Below are 18,479 nucleotides of genomic sequence, written 5' to 3' on the forward strand. Positions count from 1 at the left end.
ACAGCTAGCTACACTATCTGTCCAATTAGAGTTTTCTGTTGCATGACTAAAACAACTTTTAAACGTACATCCATCAAAAAAAGTTCATTCCGAGCCTATTTTGCAGCGGCACTGCAGCTTTTCTCCGGTGCGTAGCACCGCCCAAAACGATTGTGATTGGTTTAAAGAAATGCCAATAAACCACAGCACGTTTTCCTTCCATTCCGGAATGCTACGTGGAGTAGCCAGACTCTCCTCTAGTGCGCTTTGGAGGAGGGTCTGGCAAAGCAAGACTACGTTTCCCCCTACTCATTTCCGGATTCTCCTTCTCCATTAACAACGTGAAACCAAGAACAGGGTTAACTTTTCATGCTAAAGCTTTCCAACCATGGTCAGAAAGTACAGAGGAGACGCTCTATGCCTCTATTCGGTATTCGCTCTAAAGCTAATCCCCGTCACTCTACTACACGCTCCCCACACTTATATACATGCAGGCTCTGCAGTGCTGAAAAAATCCCAGAGGAGACACTGACATGTGAAATATTGTGATATTGTGGTTTTAGTTGCTAACTAATGTTAGCTTGCTTGCTCGCTAACCACAAACAAAAGATAAGTAATTATGTGGGAAACACTGCAGCTATTTCATTAGAATGACATGACATGAATAAACGTTAACAAACCTAACATGAATAAAACTTCAATACAACTCACAACTAAACAACGTCATCAACAGTTTGTGTTTTTCGCTTGGGAGATCCCTATGGAAACCGTTGGCGGCAGAAAATCACATATTGTACGGTTATTTTTCCACTTATTTACACTCATCTAATGTGGTTATTTTACATAGAAACAGATGTAACTGCAAATAAACCAGATGCTCGATGATAAGCAAATATGTACTGCAAATGCAATCTGTATGGCGTGCAGTGCAACAAAGACAAAAGCATTGATGCATACAGAGACACACTCTATATAATGACTGAAGAACTGGAAAACATGCAAGCATACAGGCACAAGAGAAAAGCTGACATAAAGATTTGCAGAATGCAAGTACAGTCTGCTGCTTGGCATGTGTTGGATGCTTTTATCCAGAATTCCCTGGGGTGCAATACATGTATTTTGAGTGCAGGAAACCTCAGTGGGAATAAAATAAAAGGTTAGAAAATGAGCATTAGATAGATGCAGCTACAGTGAGGAATGCACTGAATTCCAAACACATCAATAAGCACAGGCGACACGCACATGGAACATATAAACAATGCGTATATATAAAAGATTGAATGCAAGATTTTAAGTGTAATAAATCATTGCCATATTCATGTTAATATGTATGTTATACAGTATGTTGATATAAACAAGTGAGTCCATCGCAAAGATAATTGCCAGCCTTTATATTGCATTTTGAATTGTATAAACCACATTTTAATGAATGTGCTGCAGAAAAGAATGGTCTTACTTTTTAACAAACAAAAGAATAATACTACATGTAGCACCAAGAGAATCAGAAACTGTGATAGGTAACAGGGTAAAAATCTAAAGAAAAGACCAGCAGCGAGGCAAGGGAGAAAAGGGGGAATTTATATAAAGAGAATGAGAGCACAGGTGTGATTCTTCGACCAGGTTATTAGCTATTGTGTGCAGTGACAGCTCTAATGGAAAAAATGACAGGTAACTTAGAAGAGAGAGATGGAATGCGAACAATATGGAGCCTAAATAAAGCACTGGGATGGAAATATAAGAGGCAAAATGAAAAAAGACAAAAACAATGAAGGAAAAGATGATGTAGTGAGGAATAGAGAATAGGCAGAAATGAGGCTGGTCGAGGAAGAATATCAATATTTCATTTGTTGCACAAAAGCCAGATATGGTGGAGCTGCATGTTTTACATGTTGTGTAGGTTTACGTCTCTAACACAAATATAGCTCATATAAAATATGTCAGATCAGCCCATTCCTCCATTAACACTGCCTCATTCATTATCCTGAGTGATAGTAAGCTACGTGCATGACAAAACCAAGAAAAGATCAACAATAATGTCAGATTAACCTAACTATACAAATGGCAAAAAACAAACAAAACAACAAACAAATGTGCCCCCAGTTTCAATTATTCAGTTGTCTTTAAATACCAGTTATATGTCAACAACAAATATTTTTTGGATAGGTTTACAACAAAATTCCTCTCTCATCTTTTCCTGTAAAACATTAAAATATTTTTGATGGCTTATCATGAACTTGGGGGTCTATACATAAATGTATTCAGTCAAATGGGATTTGGGCTAACCATCATATAAAACCACACTTGACCGTGTGTGGATAGTACCGCGTCCATGGCAAGTACATCACTTCTTGTCAATATTCCCACAATTCTGTTCAATTAAATGTCATTTTATTTATAGTATTAAATCATAACAAGAGTTATCTCAACACACTTTACAGATAGAGGTCTAGACCACACTCTATAATTTACAAAGCCCCAACAATTTTAATAATTCCCCCAAGAGCAAGCATTTAGTGCAACAGTGGCGAGGAAAAACTTCCTTTTTCCTTTTCCTTTTCATGTATATTGTATGTATGTATATTTTTTCCTAGCATTTCCTTTATATTTATATTTTGTGCTTTGTGACTGATTTTGCTGCTGTAACACAGGAATTTCCCATTTTTCTTGGGATCAATAAACATCTATCTATCTATCTATCTATCTATCTATCTATCTATCTATCTATCTATCTATCTAAACCTCGGACCAGTGGTGGAATGTTACTCAGTACAAATACTTTGTTACTGTACTCAAGTACATTTTTCACATATCTGTACTTTACTTAAGTAGAATCAATAGTGCATACTTTTGACTTTGACTTTTACATTTTACAATTATCTATACTTTCTACAATGTTCCGTTACATTTTCTGATCAGTTTCCCCCCCCCTACCAAAACGTCTTCCTGACCGTGAACGTTTGTCTCACCAGTGAAGTTGCCATATGGGTTTGCTACCAAAGATTCTAGAACGCTAATCTTTGACCCAATCAGAGTCCTATATGGTTCTGGACCCAATCAGGTACGATCCTAACCAAAGATTCTAGAGCCCGGACAATTCCAAGTCTGGTGGGGTGCCTTAGCACAGGCTTGTGCAAAAATCTGAATTCAGAATTGGCCTCCATTCAATTCATGAATTGGAATTTGAATTAAATTGAATCCGTCCCACAGGAAGTTGATTTTATATTTGAATTGGAATGACAGGAAGAGGAATTAAATTCATGACAATTCAAAGAAATTCCACACTGTCGCACAACAGCAAGAATGTTGAATCTCACATACACTCACAGACCAGGGTTTGTTTGTGAAACCACAGCTACCACTCCAACCTGAACTTCGGTACCTCGCTTCTTTGTTTGCTCTCGCAACACCACAACCACAAGAGGTCGCCGCCTGACAAGAAACGCAATTGTCGGTCGTCATAAGCTGCTTGCATAATCGACCTATGGTTGTTTTCTGGGTGAGGACGAGCTGAATGTGTTAGGCAACAGAGTGAAAGATAATAATATAAGAGGACCGGAAACTAGGGAGAAAAAAACAAAAAGTGTAAGTGATTCAAGGTGAAAAAGGAATAAATGAGAGTGAACGCGGAGGAAAACGTAAAGAGAGGGAGAGCTGGTTAATTGCTGTCACACCAACCCAGACGGTGCTTTGTGTTTTTTGTGGATGCTGAATCCTTAAAAGAAAAGTTAATTATAAAAACAACAACGAGTCAAGTGTGGAAGAAAAGAGATCATGGAGAGGGATTTGGGAGGGAGGAAAGAGGTTGAAGGGGTAGGAGAATGAAGAAGAGGAGGAGAAAATGTAAGGACAAAATTAAAAGCAATACAGGTATATTGAAAAAGAACAGAGGAGAGAGAAGGGAGGAGAGGAAGATGAGAAGAGACAAAAGATCAAGAAGACAAGAAGAGGAGGGAAGTGAGTAAGGGGGAGGAAGAAGAGGAGGACAGGTGTAATCACAGCTCGGGTGTTTGTTTAGCCAGAGTGGTAGCGGTAGAGCAGAGGATTATGGGATTACAAACAGTGACGATGGTCATGTGAGTTGGCGTGGTCGACACTGACCCTGCTTACCTTCTCTCAGTAAGGAAGCTTAGCCTGGCTGTGAAGGTGAGGCCTCACACGCACACGCACACACACACACCTGCCCACCCATCGTTCTATCTCAGGGTGAGACTCTCAACTTCTGCTTTACCTCTTTTTTTCTTTTTTTCTTTTTACCTCTTTTCTGGCTTTCTTCATCTCCCTCCCCTCTTCCACTCCTGATACTCTCTTTTTAATTATCTTGTCTATTCCTGTCTCTTTATCTCCCTCCCTCCCTCCCTCTCTTTCTCTATCTCTGTCTTTCAGATGTCAGACTTCTTTTTGCTGAATGTTATACATGTACAGCTTATCCATGCCCTCACTGATCCAGCAGGATTCCTTGTTTTTTCTATCTGGAAAAATAACACATAAAACCGAAGAAAGAGGAATAAAACATTGCGGCGTCAGGAGACGTAACTCAGATTATGTCCAGACTGTGAGGAGTAAATGCAGGAACAACCCTGGCCTTGGTAAGTTTGTCTTGACTTGATATGATGGTAGACATTATAGCATTTACCTTATTTTATTGTTCTTTTTGATCAGTTTCATTCAAATTGCATCGCTTTAAAGAATTTAAGTAAAGTTTTTAAAAAATGAGTGGTTTAGAAAAAAACTAAATACAAAAACAAATGATAAAGAAATGACAAATAAATTGCCAATTTGAAACATAAATACATTCACAATTGAATTAGATGTTGGGCTATGTAGACAACACACCAGCACAGATCTTTTCAATTATATCAAGTGCAATCTTATTGTTTCATTCACGGCAGCTGGTCAGGGACGAGCCTCATAATTAAACTGAATTACTATTTTGTTTGAGTCATTATCCTGTTTGGTGTGGGAGAGCCATTCGGAGGTCTGGAGCCAGGCTTGTGAAGGAAGTGGAAATGATTTTGGTTTGTGTTTTTGAGGAGGCACACTTTTTTAATCCGTGGCATTAAGAAATGATTGTGTGTCTATCACAAAAAAAAAAAAAAAAACTTTCTTAAATTCTGAATAGAAGTTTACTACCATTTAAAATGGAATGAAAAACCTACATTAATAGGTGGATTAGTTGTCACGTGTTCAGAACGAAAGTTATGTAAAAAGGTAAGTAGAAGGTTTTCTCTATTTCTAATGCTCAATACAAAATAAGAACTGTTGACTGTGAGCTCGTTATTCAATATTCATTATCCAAACATTCCATTGACCTCTATTGCATTGGAGTGGACACAACTGCAGATGTTTTATAATGTCTGCATATTTGTTTGTTTATTTATTTTCAGGGGTAGCACATTAATCAACATTGACCTTTAACAACATCAACGTAAATGCGCCGAGGTTAGCTCAACAGCTACATTGAACCTATAGTTCCAACAAATGGCATGGCTGTAAATTAAACTAAGGTTGAGCAAATGAAGATTTAAACACTTCCCCTCAAACATAAAGGCAATAAGTTTGTTGTTTGATTTTACCTAAATAACTGTACTGTACATCACTGGATTGACTTGCTACACTAACTCACTGCTTGTGTTGTTATAGTTTAACCATAAAATAATTAACATAAAATCAGTTGTCCTAAAAGAATAAGATTTTAACATTGTAAGAATTGCTGCCATTAAAAAAGTCATACAATATTATACTTATTTTCATTGAATAGTCACTGATATTGTGGTTTATAATTGACAAATATTTTAAGTGTGTTGAAGTGTAACTAACATGCTCTCACCTCAGTAGTGTCAGTGGATAAACTGCTGAACATTTTTGACATGAAAACATTCATCATTCATCCTTAATACAAAGATCTACACGCCTACGTCACCACATCTTATTTAACATATTTTTCTGGAGATATGTACTTCTGAAACTGTTGGAAACTTGGAGACATGACTTGCATAGAGTAAAAAGCCAAAAGAAATGTAGAAACAGTGACACTATTACAGCAATCAACACATTTTGAGATGTATTCAGTATTATGACTTTCTTAGCATTATAACATGCCATTAAAATCAAGACCACGCCTGAGAGTTTACAGTTGGGAAAATATGGTTAGAGCTAATCCCAGATGACACTGGCCGTGATTTTATGCCTGGGGGGGCCACGAAAATTCAAAGAAAAATTGATGTAAATCTGACGCTCACTGTTTATGGTACCATGCTAAGAACCAAAGTGCTGGACAAGGACCTGAAATTAAGATCTGACAGCTATGTGACAAGTGCTTCACTGAGATCCTTAGACTCATCTGTGTGAGCAAACAGAAGCAACAATAACCTTCCTAACTACATCCAACAATGCAGTTAACGTGAACACACACTAGAATATAGTCTCCACACACTGCTCAGGAAGACTGCTGCGCCAAATAAATAACTCTGTCAGGCAACGTAAATGACAGAAGGCTGTGAGGACTACTTGTCTATTACTTGTCAAATGTACCATAACTCTTAAACACCTAAACTGCATGGATGCACTTGCTCTTTTATGGGCATTAGATTGGAGAGCCGCAAATATCGTCCTAATCTCAGCTGATTTCATGTCCTGATCGGATCCTTCCGGCGTTTCCTCTTGGTTCCAGTGGCACCACAAACAGCACGGCCAGAGAACATGGCTAAGTAGAATACCGGTAATTTACCACCAATACGGAGAATCTGCTCCTCTCTTTAAAGGCATATTTTAAAGAGAAAACATGACAGTGTTCCCCTATTATTTTTCCTGAAAGGTTTAAAATAACACACAGCATTGTATGGTGTTATACAGCATAAGAGTACGCTAAATACATAGCAGTAGAAGAAACTGTTGGTCTGCACTGTGGCCAGCGTTTGGTAGTTATGTCAGAGATAGAAAGCTGCAGCCAGCCAGTGCGGCAGGAAGCTTGGAGCTTCCACTTGACAAGTTTTTGACCAAGATCTCAATGTCTAAATTTAAAATAATGAGCAGGGTTTTATTGTTGTAAAGGATATTTTTCTCAAAATCAGATTCTTTGAATGTTGACAGAATGAAATCAGAGTACCAGATAAATAACAGATTTTCCTTTCCTTGTGTTATTGGCACAGCGGGGTGGCTTTCATGGGAGAGGAGCAGACAAATGAACTGTGAGATAAAAATGAAAACATTCGAAAATGAAATACCGTACCTAAACATTTAAAATGCTAGATGTATATGCTCATTCATTTCTTCTTGGCAGAAGGACATACCATAATGACATGAATTATTTATGATACGTTTAATATTTTTAAGGATTTTTAATGTATAATTCAATGAATTATTTTTTCAAAGTTAACCTCTGAACTAATGTGTAGCCTAATATATAACCTGACACACTCCAGAGAGTATAACTGGTTGAAGGTGTTTGCTTTGAGCCGCGGAGGCGGTGGGCTCAGGATCAGCCTCGGCCCAGACAGATGAGTAAACACAGACCAGCTTGTCTGAACAGATTAGCCAGCTATCACGTTTCCCATGCACCACCACCAGCACTGAGTGAGGGATTACTTACAGTATGATGAGATTGCAGCTATTTTAACTAAAAAAAGGTAGCAGTTCAAGGTGATGACTGTGAACAAGTAATTAAGTGGACAATGAAAGTGAGTCTCTAAATCTCCTTTAGGACAACGACAAATATAAAAATATAATTATAAAGCCTTACTAAATCGGCTTACTTCATATTCTACGCATTTGGGATGATAAAAACAATTGTGAATACATTCTCCCCTGATTTCGTTTTTAGGTGATCAATTTGGAAACGCTGGGATGCCAGCAGCACGCTGCATTCTGTAAACTTTGACCTCCTTAGTATTATAGGCTTATATAATGTTCTGGGTAACCTTCAATTTACAATTTGCAACATTTAAAAAAATAAAAGGGTTACTTAAATATCAACATGTGAATGTTTATTTTGAAAAGGTTATTTTCTTCTTTGAATATGTTAAACACTTCTATTTAAGTTGCTGAGTGCTAAAATTAAATCTAACGTGTGTTTCAACCGAAAGGTAATTGGCCCTGCACACCCACACAAGTGTTTTAACTTTAGCCTGATTAAACTTCTTCTCAACACGGTGTGGGCGAGTACATACGGCACCTGACTGACAAATCCCTCACTCTCTTGCGGGACACCTTTAACGTTTCTTATTGGTCCATGGAGCTTGGTGACATCCCATAATTTCTTTAGCGCCACCGGACTAGAGGTCTAATCAGCCAGGCTAATAGCAAACAACTGTGAGTGTGTGCCGAGACTTAAAGGGGTGCTGATATATTATCTTCTTTCCCCTCCTTGTGTATTAGTTTGCACGTAGTATATTTATTGTCACAAGAATCCCATGGCATTTTGAGTTGCACTTTGTCTCCAACAGACATTTGTCACAGTGTTACGTTTCCCTTTTTAATGGCTTGTTAGAGAGCATGCAGCTATCTGCGCTGTAGAGAAGGGTTTCCTCTGCTAACAAGCAATTGCCAGACCTTTTTCACCAAAATGTGACAACCTGGTAGAGAAAAAAAAGCTGGAGAACATGGAAATGCTACAGCCCTTTGTCACCTCCAGGGGAATGGGACACAACACAATACAGTGGTGTTCAGTATGACTGTAATCAAAACCAAAAAAAACACCTAAAAACATAAAAATGACAAAATGCATGCAAAAGAGAAAACCTGAATAAATGAGTGGAGAGGCTAAACAAACCACTTCCAAACAGGGCACTAGGGTTAACTGAAGTTAAGTTAGTTTGCTGTATATAAAAACAATGTGAATCATATGCCTTTGCAGCCAATTAAACAAATAAATATCTTTAAGTTGAATAGTGTTCCTTCTCTGAATCTAAACCAGAGGTTTTCAAACTGGAAGGCACAGAGAAGCTGTAGGAGCACACAGGGGGAGATACTGTGTGAGATTAAAGGGACAGGGGCATGCCGGTGGTCTTAAAACAACAGGAAGTCAGTAATTGTAGTTTGGCCTACTTAACAACATGGTCAACTGTTGCAGCAGCAGCGGCTTTGACAAAGTCATATGTAAACAGAGACATGATACATATATTTTGACATTCAGTGTGACTTAGAATTCTTGTGGATTTCATTATCTCTATGTCCAATGCGAATAAACATTGTGATAATTGTGATAATTGTCTGTACCTCCATGGGTACACAGCAAACAGGAACTGCTAACTTGGCATATTTATAATGATTCCAATTAGCCAAAAATGGGGCTCAGATTGTAGCCCACAGTGTACTTTACTGAATCCATGGCAACATTACAGTAAACTTCTTGTTTCAATCCCGAGCCTGCAAACTTTGGAAACTCTAGTTCCAAAACTAAGTTTTCTCAATTGAATCACTTCCCTGTAGATGTCAGATTTGTGTCTCTGCATGTGTGAAACGGGTACAGCAGGATTAGTTACATATGTTGCACAAGGTTACAAGATTTAACCCCAAATAGCTTTGGGAGACTGTTCTGTTAAATTGCCATATTATGCTTTCAGCATATTTTTTAGCATACAGTACCTTTGAGGTTGGCCTATTGTTGCAAAAATAATTAACATTTGCACGAAGCAATTATATTTGTCCACTCCCATGTTGGTAAGAACAATACAAACTTGAAAAGGTCCTTTTTAAAGTACATTTGAAACGGATACAAAAATGTGTGATTAATTTGTGATTAATCGCGAGTTAACTATGGACAATCATGCAATTAGTCGTGGTAGAATATTTTAAACAATTGACAGACCTAGTTTATAACAATATCATGCGTCTGGTGGCCACTGAGAAGTTTTTCTTCAAAATGAAGATTTTCAAATTCATGATCCAGAAGATTGTCCACACTCTAGGCACTTAACATTGTGAGCGTGGGGCTAAATAATTAAAACACCATTTTAATACCTGGACCCTGACTGAGTGTCTACTGTATGCTTTATCACTGAGTATATAACAAAATCAACTACACTAGCTTTCTTCATGACGTGTGTGACTGAGGGACCCCATGACAAATCTGTAATCTGTCACATATTTGACTACACCCACTTAAAAAGGGGGAGATGGCAGTTGATAAGAAATGTTTAATGCAGTATTTTAAGCCATTCAAATAAGACTGAGATGACAAAATAGAGTGCAGCTAAAAGACTAGATAGAGGCAAATGTCAGGATATCTTTCTGGTAGGTATGAAAACTGGCAAAATCATGAGGCTTTTGTTTGTGGCGAGCTTTCAAAATGTCACGGTTAGTCAGGATAAAATATAGGATTTTGTGATTTGTAGGTGCCAAACACTTAATGTTAGTTTTGTTAAGTGTCATCAGCAGCAACAAATGATGCAGGGGAATAATTCTGCTCACCTTCATTGCTTGGAGCTCATTATTTGACCATGAACATATCACAGTACAGACTGAAGAAGGTTAGACTTCTGCTGTGTGTTTTACAGGAACATGATTGGCTGTGAGGGCCTGAAGGGGTGACAGCCTCAAAGGTGGCCGCTCCAATGGCGTGGGCCGAGCCACGGTCGAGTCCAGACCCAAAGCCAGAACTGAAACCAAAACCTTACACTCTCAGGACTCACACTTTTTCATCAGCCATCCTTCAAGTCCAGCATCCAGTTTTACTGCCCTTCTTTCTCCTGCTTGCTGCATTTGCTGACCTAGGTATTGCTGGTCCACAACAGCCAGCTTGCCCCCCTCTCCTGTCTGGACAGCCTTTTATAATCTTCTGGGGCATCCCTGACTCTTCCTGCCCCGGTCGGCCAGATCCAAGATCTTTTGGGATGGAACGGGAGGGCCGTGTGGCCGTCTTTTATGAGGACACACTGGGGAACTACCCTTATTTTATAGACAAGGACACACCGGTCAATGGGGGGCTACCACAGCACACACGGCTAGACAACCACCTCCAAAAGACACAGCAGGACTTGGAGGCAGTTTTACCAGCCCCAAGGTACCTTGGGCTGGGGGTGCTGCGCTATGCAGAGTGGGTCCCCCAGTGGTCAAGGAACCGAGAAAGGCAGGCGATGTATCTGGAGGCATCGAGAAACCTGCTGAAGACTTTCTTCCCTCACTGGACCCCTGAGGAGGTGGAGAAGTGGTCACAGGTAATGAAAGTTCAGGTGGAAGTTGGAGAGGACATTTTCAAAGTTGTTGTAGATGGTGGAGAGTGCAAATTGCCAATGGGGAAAAAAACAATTCCAAAAGTGTTTCTTCTTTTGTAAAGAGAAAATCTTTGATGCAAATATCCAGTGCAACTTGGCATATCACCATCAATATTATGTTGACAATGATATTTCATTCGGATGATGTGAGAACCTTTTAAAGAGGTACCAAAAGAAGAAATGGGAGGAGGGAAAATGGGGCAGGCGAGCAGGAAGAAGAGTTGCAGTATGAATTGATGACTCACCCTGATAAAGTGTGTCTTTGCATGATAACTCAGAAGAAACCTGGTGTCATAACACAAAGGGTAAAAACATTTTCACTTTAATTCTGTCCAGTAAATTCCATCCATTTGGAGAGGTTTTGTAAACATGAAGTTTTGTTAACAGGGTAAGTGGCTGTGAACTCCTGAAAAATGTGTGATAAGATAGACACATGCTGTTAATTTGTGGTTTGACAGGACCATGCTAAATTAGGAGTAACAGTATCACAATATATATAACATATCATTTTATATAATTTGCAGGAACTTTAGTTGAGAAATGTTTGAAACCAGATGGTAATGTCTGGTTTTGGCTTATCCTGTGAATTAAAGTAGTAGGTTGACATTTCGGGAAATACACTTCTTTGTTTTCTTCTCTTCAAGATTATTATTTATGCCTTTTATTGCCTTTATGATAGCTCAAGAATGCCAGGAAAGGGGATAACAAGGAGACACCACTCCAATGCCTATACACCAGACATAAAGCTACTGCCAGCAGCTGATTAGCTTAGCTTAGCATAAAGACTGGAAGCAGGGGGAAACAGCCGGCCTGGCTCTTTCTAAAGGTAACCAAAATTACTAATTAACATGCTATATGTTTGTTTAATCCATAAAAAGGAATCTTGTACTCACTGTGATGTTGCCAGGCAACTGATGGAGATTCTAGAAACCGACTGTGCCTGGTCATGACATAGTCTCCAACATAACCATAGTGTTGCTTTTACACAAATGAGATGTAGCGTGTTAATTAGTGAGCTTCAGAGATGTTCATATAAGATAACCCGTCTCCAGCTTCATATTTAATGAAAAGACATGAGAGTGGTATCAATCTTCTCATCTTCAAGTAAAGAAGTAAAGAATAAAGTGTGTTTCCCAAAGTGTCAAACTATCCCTTTTCATAAAGCTGTACTGCTCACTGATTTGCAACATTGTACAGAGCTATTAAATTAATAAATGATAGCTACATCAGTAGAGACGGTGTGGCAAGATCTTCAACGAACAACTGAGGAATTTATTACATATCACGGTAAATACTGTTATATCCCCTAAACCTTTGGTTAAGTTTGATACTTTGGCCATTTCATTTTTACGATTCACAAAAACTTTAAAAACTGCAAGTCTTTAGATCACAAAAGAGGAAATGTTTGGAGGGGACTGAAAGAGGATTTATTGATCTTGTCACAGGTGGACTTCGAGGCAACAGCCCAGTCAGTAATGGTGGAAACTCTACGGGAGGTCAAAAGGTTAAGGCCCAAAGCATTATGGGGCGTCTCCCCTTACCCCAGCTGCTACAACGGTGATCCCGCCCAAACCATATTAGCCAATTTCACCGGCCAGTGCCCTGCTACGGAGATGGCCCTTAATGACGAGCTTCTGTGGCTTTGGAAACGATGTTCCGCCCTCTACCCCCTCCTCACCCTGGAGAAGCTGCAGGTGGGTAACAACACTGTCTTGTTCTTTTGTGTACCTTTTTACTTTTTGTTTTGGGGTAAGACAGTTTAAACTCATGCTGGCAGTTAAACTAAACGTGCTATAATAATTAAGAGAAATAAACTATATAGTAAGCAAAGAAAACCTAATCGTAACTTAAACAGAAAAAAGTATTTTTAAAGCCTATGTCCACATAAGTTCTTACACGTTGCTGGATACAAGGAGGAGCAAAACACTAGGGATGAAAGAGAGATCTAAGCCACAAAAGCTGATAAAAACATAACTACTGTCTAACTTAAGCTTTTCTCAACTACAGAGCAACAGCCCCGAGTGTAACACCAAAAACTGAGTGATTTATAGGTACAAATCTGTCATCTGTCCCCTTGTTTGTAGAGTGGGACCTCAGGAGCCAGGCTTTATTTGTCCAGTCAAATCAGAGAATCACTACGAGTATCATCTCTGACTGGGACTGCATTTGATCTTCCTGTATTCCCATTGGTCAAGAGTGTCTATGCCTCAACAAACACTTTCCTGTCACAGGTGAGATATTAATGTCTGGTATTTGATCCAAGCACCCTGCATACGGATCAATGATAAAGCACAACAAATGGAGAGGAAGGACAGAAGTAGATTCATGTTGTTTCATATCACTTATTATTTCCTGCTTTAACAGTCACACTGTTTTGCTTGGAAAATAGAATAATAAGAAAGCTGAAAGGTGTTTTGGGATTTAGGGTGAAATAAGTGGAGGCCTCATTATGAAGTGTAATGGTGTGTATACTGCACCAAACTAATAAATACAAAGAGAGCAGTTGAAAAAGAGTGTGTTGTGACTTTTATAGCTTCTTTGCATAACTTCTTGTTAACAGGCAGACCTGGTCAGCACCATAGGAGAAAGTGCTGCCATGGGAACAGCTGGAGTTGTCATCTGGGAGAGAACTGAGACTAAGACAGAGGTATACAACTATACATTTACATAAAGTGCATACACCCACGTGCATGTTTATCCACTGATACTTTCCCCCTAGGATTTCAATTTATAAAAACACACTTTTACAAAGATGCCTTGTGTTGGCAAAGATTTTCTTTAACATGAGAAGTGCATCTTGATACGTCTTTAAGGTCCCCAATTATGCTCATTTTCAGGTTCATTCTCATCTTTTGAACATGTTTACATGCTTAAATGTTCAAAACACATTATGTTTATCATACTGTCTTGTTGGACATACCTGTATTCACCCTGTCTGAAGCACTCCCTTTTACCACTAGTCTCTTTAAGACCCTCTACCAAAAAAGCCCAGTCTGCTCTGATTGTTCAGCATTTTCGGGTCTTCTGCATCTGCACTCTCTGAGTCTCTGCCCCGTCATTGCAGCCGGGGAGGGACTGTAACAGCTCTTTCTACCTTTATATAGTATAGTTGTCACAACTGTACAAAAGGCCTGACTGCTCGTTTAAAGAAGGGATGTGTGTATTCCTCTGTGGACTGTTTTGACACTTTCATAGTAATTATATAGCACCTCAACCTGCTTTGTAGTTTAAAAAAAAGACATACATTCTACCTGTCTATTTCCCAGAGAGAGTGTCAGGACCTGGCAGAGTTTGTCCGTAAAGTCCTGGGACCCTACTCCATCAACGTAACCACAGCAACTCGACTCTGCTCAACCTCTTTGTGCCAGGGAAAGGGCAGATGCATTCGTCAAAATTCAGAAAGTTCTGCATACCTCCACCTCCCACTCCCATCCGAATTGGTGGAGAAAGTGACTGAGAAGGTGAGAAATTGTAATCTTAAATAGATTTCAAGATTTAGCCATGCTAGATTTATAAGCCCTGCCTATGTATTTTATTGCAGTTATTTTTTTAATCCTGTGCACAAGCTTGATGCCCACTCTTACAATAAGCCATAAAAAGCTGTTGACAGAGACCTGTTGTTCAGCTGTAAACCAGACTCTTTCTGTGCTTGGTGTGATGACCCGAAAAACTCTTATGACAGATGGAAATTTTTCATTTTCCAGTTAATTGGCTACGCTATGCTACTACTGCAGTCTAACACAACTGCTCCATAATAAATCTCAAATTCTTGAAGAAGATAATGTTCAGTTTTTGTTAAATTTGCTTTAGAGGGGTGTTGATTCAAGGTTATGGTCATTTTAAAGGCTGATTTTAACTCGGTGTATGCAAAAAATGGTGTATCATGTTCCCAGGTTCCTATGTGCCCCATCTTAATAGCTTCTTAACATGATACATTAACAAGACAAAGGGTTTTATGTTCTCTGCAATGTGTGTTTCTCTGGGCAAAATACTGAAATTACCCACCCCAGCTTTTAGCCTTTGATGGTATACAAAAATTGTCAAAGAAGTTTCTTTACACATTGATATCTCCACAGTGGCTGAACAGATTTTTAACATCCACACTGCATTTGAAACGTTCCCCTTCATTTGTTAGCAATTTGAAATGTGATTGGCTTATCCACCAGGGTCTGCAAAACTTGGCACTCACGTCTGTTATTACTTTATTGGAACTACACTTTACTGTATGTCAACAACCAGTAAAAAGTAAAAAACAACATATTCTCTTCCAGTTCTCCTCCATTGAACAAAAGTTACTTGAAGTTTTCATCAAGAACACATGTCACTGTCATGACACAGTCATGACAAAACCAAATGACACTTGCTAAAAGATGTGTTTCGTCATTAACGTTTATGACTTGTTTATGTTTAATGACACGTTCATGACAGTGTCAAGTCACTCTCATGTAAATACCTTCAACTAAAGTATAACCAAAGTTACTGTAATGTTAGGGGGATTTAGTTAGGCCAGACTGTGCTCCCAATGAGTTATTCTGTTGGCTGTGACAATGCTAAGTACCATATCTAGTTTCTCTCTCTATAAGATAAGTTCCTACTGCTACTTGAAGTTGGAATCATGGTGGAAGGAGGAAATGACAGCACTCAGGACATTTATCAGCCTAGGGCTAAGTCTGAAGCATGGGCATATTTTGGTTATTATAAGAATGCTGAAGGACAGTTGATTGAAGATAGTTATCCTGTCTGCAGAATGTGCAGGAAAAAAGTTGCTGCTAAAGGCATTGAACACACTTAAAAGGTGATAATACTGAAAACCGTGATCATTTTGGTCACTATAACAGTGGGGTTAAATTTTCATACTGTTAATCTTTACTGTTGATAGGATCCTATTTAAAGTGGTTACTGTCTGAATTTAATAACCTGATCATGGAAGCCAGTGTTAGTTTTTATCAAGAACATAGGACCCTGTGAACGCAGGACAGTAGGAATATAGTGAGATATGAGGTGCTAGCACAATGTGCTGAGAAGATGAAATCTTTGTAAGAAAATCTTTGATTGTCTCTTTGACTTCCTCCCTTTTCTGCTACCAAAGAGTCGATTCACAAAAGCCTGTGTACACATGAACAGCACCTGTAAAAAGAGACACAAATTTCTCAACTTATGTTCTTTCTGTGTGGAAAGTTGGAAACAGAGCAACTGGTTTTGAGTCACGACTGATAAAGATAACTAAGACAACAGCAGGGAGTCTGAGCTACGCTGTGTTTAGACAGGAAGAAAGCAGAGAGGGAAACAGAAGCTGTGAGTAGAGAAAGAACCGCTGGAGCACTGAACACAGGAACATTGTGTTATCTGGTATCACTTGTCACTTTTTAGAAATCTCTGCATGGGGTTTCGGTAATATTCAGTTGTCAAAAGAAGTACAACACAATATAAAGTATGAATATGTTTCTATAACATAATGCAACGTTTGTTATTTCCTTTTGAATTTGAAATGTTTTCAAGACAGATGTTATAAAAAGTTTCACTGTTCCCCATAAACATTATTGCAGCAATGTGTGCCAATGTTAACAGCATTTTCTAACATCTCAGGCAGAGGCAGCAAAAGCCACAGATCAGCCAGACACAAACACTAAACCCGCTGAACCAGACCCAGCTGAGATCTGGAAGAAGGACTTCCAGTGCCAGTGGTACAAGACTGCAGACGGGGACGTCTCGGACCAGCAGTCCCCCCAAGACGGAGCGTCTGTTGTGGGTACAGTAAAAGAGAATGCTGGAGATGTAATGGGGACTATAACCACTTCCACCATAGCTTCTACAACAGCTTTTAGAACAAAAGGTGCCTCTGTGATTGAGTTAAGAGGAAGCAGTTCACCTGGTACTGGAAGTCCATCGCCTTCACTGGAAGTAACTACAGACGGTGGAACGAAGCCACGGAGTGCCCCAAACCTGACTGTTCTGCTGTTGCTGGTGGCTGTAAGTGTATGCTTGGAACATTAAAATGTGAACAAACCAGCCTCACCTGGAAGGTCTGGGCTATAACTGCAATATGAGCCCTCCTGAAGTGCCCTTGAGCAAGACACTAAATCCCTGCTAGCTGCAGGTGTGCTGCTTTGTAGAGGAAAAAAGGACAGCTCTCAGAGCTCAAAACTCCAATCCTGTCACTGAATGTGCCAAGAGACAGTAGTGGTACTCACACTTGTCACTTTTTCAGATTCTACAGGCTGTATTTAAACCTTTTAAGAGAAAGGAGATTTATTGTCATGTCAAATCAGCCATGTTATACAATGACCACAGATACACTGGGGCTCGAAAGTTTGGGCAGCCCAGGTAAAATTTTGTATTATTGTGCATAAAGAAGCCAAGAAAAGATAGAAGAATCTCCAAAAGGCATCAAATGACAGATTAGACATTCACACAATATGTCACAAAAAGTTAGTTTTAATTTCCATCATTTACACTTTCAAAATAACAGAAAACAAAAAAAATGGCATCTGCAAAAGTTTGGCCTGACCGTGTCATGGATTGTTCTCAATCGTCTGGTAAGACCAGGTAATGTCAATCTTAAGGTTTTAAATGCCCAGACTCATCTGACCTTGCCCCAACAATCAGTACCATGGCTTCTTCTAAGCAGTTCTAAAAAACTGAAACTGAAAATAGTTGAAAATATCAGACAGAACAGCTCACAGGATTGTGAGAAAAGCAAGTCCAGACCCACGTTTGACTGCACAATCCATCCAGAAAGACCTGGCAGACACTGGAGTTGTGCTACACCATTCCACTATAAAGAGATACTTGTACAAATATGGTCTTCATGGAAGAGTCATCAGAAGAAAACCTCTTCTACGTCCTCACAACAAAAATCAGCGTTTGAACTTTGCAAATGAACATATAGACAAGCCTGATGCATTGTGGAAACAAGTTCTGTGGACCAATGAGGTTAAAATAGAACTTTTTGGCCGGAATGAGCAAAGGTATGTTTGAAGAAGAGAGGGCACAGAATTTAATGAAAAGAACCTCTGTCCAACTGTTAAGCGTGGGGGTGGATCAATCATGCTTTGGGGTTGTGTTGCAGCCAGTGGCACAGGGAACATTTCACGAGTAGAAGGAAAAATGGATTCAATAACATTTCAGCAAATTTTGGACGCTAACTTGATGCCATCTGTGAAAAAGCTGAAGTTAAAGAGAGGATGGCTTCTACAAATGGATAATGATCCTAAAAATATCTCAAAACCCACGGTGGATTTCATCAAGAGGCGTAAACTGAAGGTTTTGCCATGACCTTCACAATCTCCT

General features: G+C 39.2%; 1 protein-coding gene and 1 long non-coding RNA gene across 2 annotated transcripts in view; one reads left to right on the forward strand and one right to left on the reverse strand.

Moving 5' to 3' along the window:
* The window catches only part of LOC116692031 (uncharacterized), a 7,824-nt gene extending 4,806 nt beyond the window's left edge, over positions 1 to 3,018 (reverse strand). The window contains exon 1 of the long non-coding RNA XR_004332621.1: positions 2,863 to 3,018. This is a non-coding gene — a long non-coding RNA (uncharacterized LOC116692031). The remainder of the gene's footprint in view (positions 1 to 2,862) is intronic.
* Positions 3,019 to 3,996: 978 nt separating this feature from the next.
* Positions 3,997 to 17,677, forward strand: si:dkey-72l14.3 (Glyco_hydro_56 domain-containing protein). The gene is made up of 8 exons (XM_032519968.1): positions 3,997 to 4,122; positions 4,363 to 4,565; positions 10,473 to 11,132; positions 12,635 to 12,883; positions 13,274 to 13,420; positions 13,750 to 13,836; positions 14,456 to 14,650; positions 16,776 to 17,677. The coding sequence occupies exons 3-8, from the start codon at positions 10,530 to 10,532 to the stop codon at positions 17,181 to 17,183; spliced, it is 1,689 nt and encodes a 562-aa protein (XP_032375859.1). The 5' UTR covers positions 3,997 to 4,122; positions 4,363 to 4,565; positions 10,473 to 10,529; the 3' UTR covers positions 17,184 to 17,677.
* Positions 17,678 to 18,479: the final 802 nt, after the last annotated feature.

This window comes from Etheostoma spectabile, chromosome 7 (assembly GCF_008692095.1).
Source record: "Etheostoma spectabile isolate EspeVRDwgs_2016 chromosome 7, UIUC_Espe_1.0, whole genome shotgun sequence".
Lineage (NCBI taxonomy): Eukaryota > Metazoa > Chordata > Actinopteri > Perciformes > Percidae > Etheostoma > Etheostoma spectabile.

Bases quoted from the DNA above. Each gene is read 5' to 3' on its own strand.
- si:dkey-72l14.3 (XM_032519968.1), top strand. From the start codon at position 10,530: ATGGCGTGGGCCGAGCCACGGTCGAGTCCAGACCCAAAGCCAGAACTG. The intron at 13,421-13,749 runs GTGAGATATTAA...TCTTGTTAACAG, and splicing joins CAAACACTTTCCTGTCACAG to GCAGACCTGGTCAGCACCAT. The intron at 14,651-16,775 runs GTGAGAAATTGT...CTAACATCTCAG, and splicing joins TGGAGAAAGTGACTGAGAAG to GCAGAGGCAGCAAAAGCCAC.